The 12,860-nt window shown below is 40.4% G+C and overlaps 1 protein-coding gene across 1 annotated transcript; it reads right to left on the bottom strand.

Annotated features, from left to right (window-relative positions):
* Window positions 1-12,071: 12,071 nt before the first annotated feature.
* On the bottom strand, window positions 12,072-12,536 carry LOC142528358 (uncharacterized). Its single transcript, XM_075633400.1, has one exon. The coding sequence runs from the start codon at window positions 12,534-12,536 to the stop codon at window positions 12,072-12,074; it is 465 nt and encodes a 154-aa protein (XP_075489515.1).
* Between the last annotated feature and the right edge of the window lie 324 nt (window positions 12,537-12,860).

Genomic DNA, 12,860 nt, shown 5'->3' with positions numbered 1-12,860 from the left:
AGCTGCCTGTAATCTATACACAATATCATAGAACCGTCTTTCTTTCGCACAAATAACACTGGTGCACCCCAAGGAGATACACTGGGTCTGATATATCCCTTGGCTAGAAGATCTTCTAGTTGTGCTTTCAATTCCTTCAACTCTATAGGCGCCATCCTATACGGAGCTCGAGATATAGGAGCGGTACCTGGAATAAGATCAATACTAAAATCTACCTCTCGGGCTAGAGGGTCCTGGAATCTCGTCAGGAAATACATCTGCAAACTCCCGTACTACTGGCAAATCTGCCAATGCCGGGCTCGATTTCAGTAAGTCTACTGAATAAATAAGGAACCCTTCTGCTCCTTGCTGCAACAATCTACTCATAGTCAGAGCAGATACTAAGGGAATTCGAGATCTGGAACCCTTACCATAGAATTTCCACTCCTTTGTCATTTCAGGTCTGAATCTGACAATTTTGTGAAAACAGTCTATGGTGGCTCTGTACTTAGTCAACATGTCAATCCCGACAATACAATCAAAATCAGATAAACCAAGTACAACACATTCTAAATCGATCTCATGACCTTCAAACTGTAGTACACAATGTCTAACTGAAGTAACAGATATCAGACCACTTCCCAACGGAGAAGAAATAGACACTACAGTAGACAATGACTCTGCAGGCAATGCATGTGTCAATGCAAAACATTCTGATATGAATGTATGTGATGCACCTGTATCTATCAATACATATGCAGGATAACCGCAAAGAAAACAGTTACCTGCAATCACATCGTCTGGTGCATCTTGGGCTTGCTCCTCGGTCAGTGCAAACACCCTAGCCTGTTGTCTAGGAGGTTGGCTCACTGTCTGGCCACCACTGGCTCTATGCTGGGATTGTGCAGATGGTGGCTGGAATGAATGTACAGATGTCTGTCTCTCAGGCTGAGTCACTGATGCTGATGACCCTGCACTCTGAAATCTCTGGGCACCTCTCTGGGGACAAACTCTGGCAAAGTGTCCCTGTTGCCTGCATATATTACATCTGCCCATCACTCCCTGACACTGCTCTGTGGCATGTTGGCCTCCACAAGTAGTACAATATACACCTGTCACATCTGTACTCTGGCCAGGACCTCTCTGTCTTGACCCACTGGAGCTCGATGAACTGCTCCCTGCTCTCTTGAACTGCTTACCCTTAGCTTTCAAAGAATCTTTCTTCCCACTACTACTTATTCCACTATCAAATCGAGGAGGAGGTGGTGGAAACTGTGTGGCAAACGGTGGCGGTCTCTGACCCTGAACACTATAGGAAGCTCCTCACTGCCTAATCAAGCCAGCCTCTGCTCCCTTCGCTCGATTCAGCGCCTCAGAAAAAGTGTTGGGTCGCCCCGTGTTCACTAAAGTGAAGATATCCGGATTCAAACCATTTATGAACTGATCGGCAACTGCCTCATCATTCCCTGCTACGTGAGGTGCAAATCGAAGTAAGGACGAGAATTTGACAACATACTCCTCTATGTTCCATTGCCCCTGTCTCAAGTTGGCGAACTCGGCCCCTTTGTCTTTTCGGTATGACACTGGAAAGAAATGTTGATAAAATTCATCTTTAAAAACTTTCCAAGTAATATCAATACCTCGATGTTTTAAGGCTCGTTTCGCCGTTAGCCACCAACTCTTGGCCACTTCTTGCAATTGATGCCCAACCAGCTTCACTCTACGTTCATCTGTATAGGCAAGTGATTCAAATAACATCTCTATATCATCCAACCAGCTTTCACAATCCACTGCATTTTCTGTGCCCTTCAAGGTAGGTGGATGGAATGATTGAAATCTCTTCAACAAAGTCTCCATCGGTGTCGCAGTAACATCCATCTGAGTACCCGACGTACTACCATGTTCCGGCACTTGACCTGCAGCTGGTTGTGGTCTTCTTCTAGGCGGCATAACTGATTATCAAACAGATTAGGATACAATCTATACAATCTGTCTCAGCCCTCCTCTGATCATATACCTCTGATCCAGAATCGGTTCTGATTCAGTCTTTACAAGTATATGCTGTAAATCAACTCAGATACAATACAACATATAATAGGGAAAGCATTAAATCATGCTAGCACATCAAAAGCAAGGAAGAAGACTCGATCTACCCCGCTCATTCTATTCTATCTCAGTCTACAGAACCTACGGCTCTGATACCACCTGTTGTGAGGACCCGGGCTCCAACTCAATTCTTTTCGGGATTAGTCGGATCATTGTTCAAAAATACGGGTCCAAATTTTGCTTTTAACATTAAATCAAATGTTTATAACTCAGGCACAAGATAATTCTGTATTCATTTCATTACAACAAACATAATATACATGCTTCGTTTTATTCATATTCTACAAACCAGTAATTAAATACAGTGCATATCAAAAGTACAACTACTAGTTCGTCTGCTACGCCCGTGATCACCACGCTATGTCCATCTCTCATCTCTGTCGCGACCCTGATCCTGCCCCACCTGTTGTTATGCACACATACAGACATAACAACAGCCAGAAACTCCGGTGAGAACAAATCCCAGTATAAAACATGTATACATGCTGATACGAAATCATAAATCATGCATGAAAGCAATAACAATGGCTCCATAGTCTATGAAACCGATCTATCAAAACATGCAACCCAAATCAAATCATGTCTTGACTCGAATCGACTCTACTCTAGGGATCCCGGTGTGAATAAGACGTCACTGTCTGTCACCTACCCTCCCAATCGAGGTAACTGGTACGTCTTATTCCTAGACTTCGGTCAAGTCTGTATCGAATGTCTACAATCGGAGTGAATCTGATCCGAAGCGTCGATACCACCGAACATCTAGTTTGGCAAGTCTGCCAATGACTCTCCTATCTCAAAGGCTTGAATATAAATCTATAAACAAGACATCATCATATCAAGAGATTTGAATATAAATCTATAAACAAATCGCAATCATATCAAGAGATAAACAATAATTCTAGTATGTGATTTTGTTGGGAAACTCAAATTGAATCTCATTTGAGTTGTGTCTTCCCCAAACAAAACATGCATTATACCTTTCGTCGCACAATCTCTGTCGATATCGAAGTCTCTATGTCAAAGTCACCTATACAAATCTGAAATGGCATCATCAATCTACATTCTATCAAGCTCTAGTATACCTCAATACACATGGGATTCAATATTTCATTTCAATGCAATTTCGACGGCATAACGGCGGATTCTCGATATACCGATCAACTCATATAACAGTAATCAATAACCATAATCCAAAATCTTCATGAATCACATGTACTATTCTGAAATCTGCACCATCTCAATTCCATACATGCTGGAAATTCATAACAATCACATATAGTATTATTCTTTTTATCTCTTTTTCCAATATATGTTCACAACAATCATAAGAACACAAAATAGAAACCAAATCTGATTTCCTTTAACAGCTCAACTTCAAAACATGCTGAACTTAATAAAACATATACCCTTTTGAAGCCCTTGATGCAAGGAGCAAGAATCTATACTTGGAATGAAGTTTGGATGTGTAATTCTTTCAAAATCATAACCTTGATGCATAAGGAATTGAAGTTTCTCCCCACTCTCTCTCGTTTCTCAGCTGATGGAAGTGGAGAGAAATGAATCAGCACATTTCTATATATATACCATGCCATGTGTCAACTTGAGAAACAAAGGTGGCTTTCTCGCATGCAGCACCGCGGGTGCGGTCACTCTTCACCGCGGGTGCGCTGTGCCCGCGGCATGCCTTTCATTTTCTGAAATTCGACGACCGCGGGTGCGGTACATATAAGACCGCGGGTGCGGTGACATTACCGCGGGTGCGTTTACGTTAGCACCGCGGGTGCGGTGTCATTTCTGTAATTAATTCCCAACTCTCTGTCCCTCAACAGCGGGTGCACTGTCTTGGACCGCGGGTGCGGTGACCCTACTGTAAAATGACCAATTTTCTGTCCATGCACCGCGGGTGCGGCATCAGAAGGGACGCGGGTGCGGTCTTTTCCTTCAAGCAACACTTCATCTTTTCATTTTATGTTTGAGCATAAAAATGGCAAATGCTGTAAATGAGGTCCTCGGGTTCCACTACTGCCGACCCAAGCTAGCTCACTGGTCCCCGCCCTCGGCCCGGACATCATCAGTACCTACAACAATCAAGTCTAGTGAGTCTAAAGACTCAGCATGCATATATCGTAAATAACGAGTAAATAATATAGTAAACTTGCATGGGATAAAAATATCATGTCATGAGGCATAACGTGAAAATAACTTATCATGAGCAATTATAATACGTGCATAACTGACTGAAAGTCATAAGAGAAATGCTTGCTCAATCGAGCCATGTCATAAAATAACATGTCATATATTTTCTGTTGAGATTATGTTCTACGCAAGTGTCCCCTGCACTGAACTGAACTGAACTGACCAGTAACTGACGACCGGGTGAAGTAATGAACATCTGATCAGACTAATGCCACAGTATACTGGGTGGAACTGAACTGAACTGACCGGTAACTGACGACCGGGTGATACAATGATCCCATGATAGTGAAATGACCACAAGCAATATCGCATAAATCTCAAAAAATGAATATTTTATATTTTTATGCACGTAATATAATTAAATGGCATAATGAAATATCCTGTATTATTTTACCACATGGATTGGATCGTTCTCAGGCTTGCTGCGATCTAAATTTATCATGAAAAATATGCAAATGATTTTCTTGACCAAACTTTGTAATTGAATCCAAAAACGAGACAATTACGCCCAACGACTTCGCATTTAATCATGACTCCGTGCCAACCCGAACCAACACCGAACCATCATTTAGTCATGATTTAAATACACTTAAAATGATGAAATAATGCTCCTAAAATGGTAAGGGCCGAAATTTTGGTGAATGGAGGACAAAACATGAAACGCTCTTTCGAGAGTCAATTTGGCACAATCCCACCGTAATTCCTCGTACGACCTCTAAAATGATCCGAATCACAAACGGCCGAAAACATGATCTTCCTAACTCAATGAGGCACTGTCCAGTCCAAGGCCATAGGCTAAAAGTGATGTGATCCCGCCCACGAGATCTTTAATTTTTCCCGATCTTTGAAACAAGTAATTGATAGGTGTGAAAATCGCCTCTAGATCACGCGGTCTAGCAACAATTCATCAACGATAGAAACAATCTCGTTCAAGAGAACCTCCAAAGAACCCATCCTTGGCAACCCTCGTGATATTCAATTGACAAACGCCACAAAAGATAAATCTTTTGATAAGTTTGATTTGATACAACGCAAAAGTTATAACGAAACTTAAGCTTGTTTTTGAGAGAATTCTCAAAGAAAGTTTTTATAAACTCAATCAATAATGAACAAAAGTTGTTTTCAATCAATAAATTTTGTCTATATATTGATACCAAATCAAAAAGATATGAAATCTACTTGCCAAGATAATAAAAACTCTAAAATAGGAAACTAGGATTCTTCCCGAAACTGACTCGCGCTCGGGCGGTAGAATATTACCGCTCGAGCGCCAAGGCTTCTGTTCGCGCTCGGACAGTAAGTATGGCGCTCGGGCGGTAATATTTGACCGCTCGGGCGTCGATACTGCTGGACTCAACTTCATCTATCACTTGAATAATGTTCTTGTGACTTCCAAACTCACTTCCATGCATCAAAAACCCTCCAGCACTTTGCACCTCGCTTGTAAGACCTTCTTCATCGCTCTTCAATCCTCCCCTCGTGATTGGTCCCTCCGGCAACTCCAAAGGGTCCCATGCTTTCCTTGGCGCCTGACCATTTGTGTTCGCATCATCCTCCCCTTCTTGAAAAGGATTTGTCCTCAAATCTTTGATACCTACACAAAAACGAAGCAAGTTAGTAATAACAAGAATTGTATGAATAATATGCTTACCTTTAAACTCAAGTTTGTAGGTGTTATCGCTTGCTCGCTCCATCAACACTGGACTTTCCAACATCACCATTGTCTTTCCTATAAACTCATCAACTTTTCCACATATCAAGTAACAAATGACACCAAATAATAACAACAAGATATCATTAAGTATCACAAAAATCAGATTTCTCCCCTTCTTAGACCTAGTCAACACCAAAATAATATCCACACACGTGTACGACCATAGTTCACTAGGAATAAGATATAACTGATGCCTGACATATGAATACACTCGACATGTCATTCTCCTGTATGTAATGCATATACCCCAATCACACTCAACATGTCGTTTCATGTGCAACCAACACATAAAATCATTAATTTTATCAAAGGTAAAAACACCACTATATGCATCACTAGTACGTAACTCATGCAATGAATGTAGAATGACGAATTTATTCTCCTTAAAATTGTACTCATTATGAACATAAAAATTCTTATGTTCGATGCATGATTCACAATTCCACCCAATAGACCTCTTCATGTGCAACCATAGTAAAAATTCATGCATCCTATCAATGACCCTATTTACTTCATGGCTACCAATCAAACAAAGGTCATGCGCCTCAATATCAAGCAGAAACTCATGCAATAGGTGTGTGATGAAAATTTTATTCTCTTTAAACATGTATTCATCATAAACAAAGAAATAAGCATCTTCATCCCTGCACCTCTCAAAACCATAACCAAACCAATATAAATCATGCAAATAGGACACAGTAAATGTACTATCCATGCAATCATTTAACTCATCACATGAATTTAATTCTAATGCACACAAGTCATTGCCATGACAAAGCCTCATCAATTTGACAATCTTTGAACACTCAAAATAACTAACATTTGAATTTAATTCATGCATTATATCACCATCCTCAACGTTGTGACTCCCTGACAAAATCGTCATCTCATCGTTAGACCATTTGGACATCACACTTTCAACACTCACCCCAAATTCTTGAGCACAACACAGCAATGAACTAAGATAAGGACTAAAGTCATACCTCATGCTTGTTGCGTTGGCAACTATGCTTACCTCACGGTTATTGCTCTCAACGCCAAACGGATCATCCCATTGCATTTTTACACCTTCCACATTTGCTCGTCTCCTCATCACAACTTCATCATAACCCTGCAAATGAGAAATAACAATGCTCGGGATTGAACCGGCTATATCATCACAAGAATAATAAACCACTTTGTACAAAGGTACTTTAAGGGGTTTATACAAAAGTAAACAACTCTCATCCTCACTCTTTTCACTCTTTTGGGCCTTAAAAATTATTTTTCTTTTCTTTTTCTTTTTCTTTGGCCTCTTTTGCATTTTCTTTTTCTTTTCTCTCTATGGCCATCTCACTCTCATTTTTTCGGCCATTTTAAATTCTTTTTCACTCTCACACTTAAATTGCAGTTGATCATAAGTAATTACAACTGAAATAGGTTGATCAAGAAAGGTACATGATGAATCATAACATGTGTGCAACAAATTATTACTACTTTCTTCTTTCTCCTCCATAGCACACACATTAGAAGAAAATTCACCATCTAAGGATTCACCCTCCACAACACAACATTCTATGCTTAAGTCAGAAATCAGTGGATTACCAACCTCCTCAATTCTCTCAACCTCCACTTTAGGTTCAACAACAATGCTCACATCAACTCCACACTCGACTGCATTCTTAGATTCACATTCAACTCTAGACTCCAGTACATTCATCTCCTCCTTTGTACATTGGCTAATATCATGTCAAAACTCTAGACACCAAATACATTGAATATCATAAGTACTAACATTTGAAATTTTTGATGTACCTTGATACCCATGCTTCAAAACCAACTTCGGTCTATTCTTGACCTTCTTCTCTTCACTCGACCTTCGTGCGGATGTCAAGAACTCCTTCCACGAGTCAATTCCCTGCCTACCACTCGATTTGCACCTCCTATCATCACGATCCAAATGCAATGCTCTATCCCCACCAAATCTACTACCTCGTCTCTTCTCATTAGCACTACCCTCAAGCCTATCCAACCTTTTATGTAAAGGCTTAAGCACCTTCTCCCATATTCTATCAAACCCCCTTAACATTGTTTGAAATTGAAGATCGTCAATCATTATACCTGCAAGAAAAGGTTAGTAGAAACAATAAAATAAATAAACTTCCTCACCACAAATCCTCACTAGTCACTCGAAGGAAAATTCACTCGCACTCGTCTTTTTCCCTCACCACAAAACCTCACAAATCACTCCAATGAAAATTCACTCCACTCAAATATTTTTCACTCAAGTGAGAATCCTCAAGGGGGCGCTTAAGTCTCGTGGCTTCCACGTATCAAACTTATGAGATCAATCATGTGACGCTTGAAACTCGACTCACTTAGACCACACAAGGATAAGCAACTTTGGAAATTGACTAGAATGCGACTAAATGACAAGGACAAACTTAACGCTGAAATATAAGCGCTAAAATTCCAATAAACACCCTTTTCTTCTCTCTTTTTTTTTTTCGGGTGAACAGTACACTACAGTAAATCCGGCGATGAACAGTTACGTGAACAGTAAATTCAGTCGTGAACAGTAACTTTAGCCGCGAACAGTAATTCCGATAAGATGAATAGTAAATCCGGGACGCGTGAATAATAATTCCGATGAATGAACAGTAACTCCGGCAATGAACAGTAATCGAGATTTTTTTTTTTTGTAGATTCAACAAATCCGTAGAAATCGCTACACGATAAATCGGTATTGAAAATCCTACGAAGAATTGAATGGATACGCTTACTTGAATCAAAAACCTTGAGCTCTGATACCAAATGATGTGATCCCGCCCACGAGATCTTTAATTTTTCCCGATCTTTGAAACAAGTAATTGATATGTGTGAAAATCGCCTCTAGATCACGCGGTCTAGCAACAATTCATCAACGATAGAAACAATCTCGTTCAAGAGAACCTCCAAAGAACCCGTCCTTGACAACCCTCGTGATATTCGATTGACAAACGCCACAAAAGATAAATCTTTTGATAAGTTTGATTTGATACAACGCAAAAGTTATAACGAAACTTAAGCTTGTTTTTGAGAGAATTCTCAAAGAAAGTTTTTATAAACTCAATCAATAATGAACAAAAGTTGTTTTCAATCAATAAAATTCGTCTATATATTGATACCAAATCAAAAAGATATGAAATCTACTTGCCAAGATAATAAAAACTCTAAAATAGGAAACTAGGATTCTTCCCGAAACTGACTCGCGCTTGGGCGGTAGAATATTACCGCTCGAGCGCCAAGGCTTCTGTACTACTCGCGCTCGGACAGTAAGTATGGCGCTTGGGCGGTAATATTTGACCGCTCGGGCACCGATGCTGCTGGACTCAACTTCATCTATCACTTGAATAATGTTCTTGTGACTTCCAAACTCACTTCCATGCATCAAAAACCCTCCAGCACTTTGCACCTCGCTTTTAAGACCTTCTTCATTGCTCTTCAATCGTCCCCTCGTGATTGGTCCCTCCGGCAACTCCAAAGGTCCCATGCTTTCCTTGGCGCCTGACCATCCGTGTTCGCATCAAAAAGCCAAACAAGAACTCGAACGAGCCATTGAACCGAAGCAGCAAGTTGCTGTCCAGAAATTCCAGCAACCGCACTTGTGCTTACATTGCTTCGTTTGCAAGACTATTGGCCGTTGGGGCTTGAAACACCAACCAGAGCCTCTTCCCAACATCCTAAGGGGTGGCTTGAACCATGGCTAAGCGCCCTTGGCCAACAACAATCCAATCCAACACCTAGGACAACACCAAGCTCCAACCGAGAACACAAAAATTTGTACGGTGATGTTTCTGAAATTTTGTTTTGTTGCTGTTATGCATCATACCAGTGGCCATAACGTTGACCATGGCTTGATCTAAACATCATGGGGTATGGTGTGAACCAGGGCTAAGGGCCAGAGGCCAACCAAGGTCCACTCCAAACCACCAAAACCGAAAAGGCATGTGCAGAATTTTAAAGGGGTCGAAGGAGGCTGTTCTTGTTTTTATTTAAAAACCGATTCAACCATGGACCAAGCCTCAAAGGGGCGACTTGGTCACGTCTTAGACATAACAAGGAGTGGTTCTAACCATGGTTATAGCCCTTAGGGCAGCCAAGATCAGATCCATTTCCCTTTGACAGCAACATGAGAAAATCGATCACAAAAAGGAGCATGATTGGGGAGTTGCTGTCATTTCTGATTTACAGCTTGTATGGGGCTTTAACTAATGGACCAACATGATCCTAACATGTCCTAGTACATGTCTAGATGCAGATTTGGGAGCCTGGACACGAGCCATCCACCTGAAACACCAAAAACAAGTGAACCGTGAAGCATCAAAGGAAGGGCCGAAAATCTGCACTTCATTTTTTTGAAAAGTGGTCATGTATTTCGGTTTTGAGCTTAAATAAATCATGAGTGTGATGTTTTAAAATACTAATATGGCTTGATTGAAGAGCAAACAAAAACATATACATGCCTTGGTTCGTTTTGAAAGAAAAACGAACGAAACAACGACGCGGCGCGGAGGAGACGGAGTGATCTTCTTGATCTTCCTTCTACTCAATTATTTTCTCTCTTAATCTAGCTATGAGGTTAACGTTTTTTACAATGAATTGCTCTCAAATTTTTGGTGGTGCGGAAGAGGAAATGATGGTTAGGAGAGTGAGGGGAGTTCCAATAATAAAGGGATTCAAATGGCATGACCAAGTCTTGCTCCCTTTTGAATTTGAAATGGTTTGATATAAAAAAGATTGTTGGAGAGGGATGACCGATTCTACATGCTAAACTAGGCTAGGATAATGATCTAATATTAATTAATGGGGTTAATAAATGAAGGGATTATCATGCCAAGAAATAATAAAGAAAGAGTCAAAGGTGGTGAGTTGTCAAAGAATTGTTGTCTCACTGAGGGGTGGCCGAAATTAGTCAAATAAATGGAGGGGAAATATTGTTTAGTTACTGTATTTTAAATCTTTAGAGCCTTACCTATTATTTAAATAATTTAGTGAATTAACACATTAATTATGGAACTTAAATTAACTTATTTCCTACTTACCTCAAGTTACTTAAATAATTCCTTAAACCTCCTTTTTAACTTAAATTAACTTACTAGTTAGCTAAAATAAATTCTGGGAATGATTTCTAAATCTAAAATTTTATCTCAAAACTCCAACTCCAGTCTGGCCTCACTGAAGTAACTGAAAAAATAAAAATTAAACTACTGCATAAAATAATTAGATTTAAAGGAAAGAATAAATACTCATGCAATAATAATAAAAATCATTTTACTATAAATGCTAGAAATTATGCATGACTTATACGTAATCTAGTTTACGGGTTCTACAGAAAGGTTCTTCGGTTATTTCCAATTTCTGCCCCTTTCTGAATTTAAAATGATCGACCGCGGGTGCGGTCAAGAACATACCGCGGGTGCGCTGCTGCTGGAATTTTTTTTAATTTCTCGATCTTCAGCGACCGCGGGTGCGATAATAAGATTACCGCGGGTGCGGTGTGGTTACTGGAAAATTTTTATTCTTCAATCTTCAGAGACCGCGGGGGCGGTGAATAACATACCGCGGGTGCGGTAATGTTTCTGGAAATATATCGCAGGTGCACTATAAAAACGACCGCGGGTGCGCTCTGGTTACTGGAATTTTTCTGTTTTTGCTTCAACATCCACCGCGGGGGCGCTAACAAGATTACCGCGGGTGCGGTAAGCTCTCGGCCAATCCAATGCAGGTGCGCTCCTGAAACTACCGCGGGTGCGGTCTGGCTACTGGAATTTTTAAATTTTCAATTCAACAACTACTGCGGGTGCGCTATATTTCCAGTGCGGGTGCACTCTTTGAAATTGTTTTCTCCTCCAATTTTTAGTCCTGAAAAACAACTGAAATTCATAAGATTTGGGAAGATACAAGAACACACTATACCAAAAATACACAACCTAAAATAAGAGTACAAGAATAAAAAAAAAATCGAATACGAAATGCAATATAAAAACAAAAATTTGGGTTGCCTCCCAATAAGCGCTTGGTTTAACGTCTTCAGCCCGAATACCACCAGTTTACATCAAGTCAATCCGCCTAAAGGAGTGTTGTCAATGTGCCTTACTTGAGTCCCATAATAATGCTTGATCTGTTGTCCATTTACTTTAAACGTTCTTCCGTCATTGCACTTTAGCTCAATGGCTCCATATGGTTGGACTGATTCTATTGTAAATGGCCCCGACCATCTTGATTTTAGCTTACCAGGAAACAGTTTGAGGCGTAAATTGAACAACAGTACTTGTTGTCCGGGCTCGAAATTTCTATGCAAGATATGGTTGTCATGCCACTTCTTGGTTTTCTCCTTGTAGATTTTTGCGTTCTCATAAGCTTCATTTCTGAACTCCTCCATCTCATTCAATTGCAATAGCCGCTGCTCACCAGATGCTTCCATGTCAAAGTTAAGCTTTTTCACGGCCCAAAAAGCTCTGTGTTCCAATTCCAGTGGTAAGTGACAAGCCTTACCAAAGACCAACCTATAGGGTGACATCCCAATAGGTGTTTTGTATGCAGTTTTGTACGCCTATAAAGCATCATCCAACTTCAGTGACCAATCCTTACGGTTTATCTCCACCGTTTTCTCCAATATCTGCTTAATCTCCCGGTTGGATACTTCGGCTTGTCCATTTGCTTGTGGGTGGTATGCCAGGGTCACCTTATGCCTCACATCATATTTAGCCAAAAGTGAGTTAAAGATTTTATTACAAAAATGTGTACCTTCATCACTTATTATGGCTCTTGGTGTCCCAAATCTTGTCCGAGTTGAAAGGGATCGGTTACGGGTGCCCGAAAGCGCAACGGAATTTTTGAAAAA

The sequence above is a fragment of the Primulina tabacum genome, chromosome 16, assembly GCF_025594145.1.
Source record: "Primulina tabacum isolate GXHZ01 chromosome 16, ASM2559414v2, whole genome shotgun sequence".
NCBI classification, from domain to species: Eukaryota; Viridiplantae; Streptophyta; class Magnoliopsida; order Lamiales; family Gesneriaceae; genus Primulina; species Primulina tabacum.
This window is presented reverse-complemented; position numbering and strand designations above follow the sequence as displayed.

Bases quoted from the DNA above. Each gene is read 5' to 3' on its own strand.
- LOC142528358 (XM_075633400.1), bottom strand. From the start codon at position 12,536: ATGTCACCCTATAGGTTGGTCTTTGGTAAGGCTTGTCACTTACCACTG.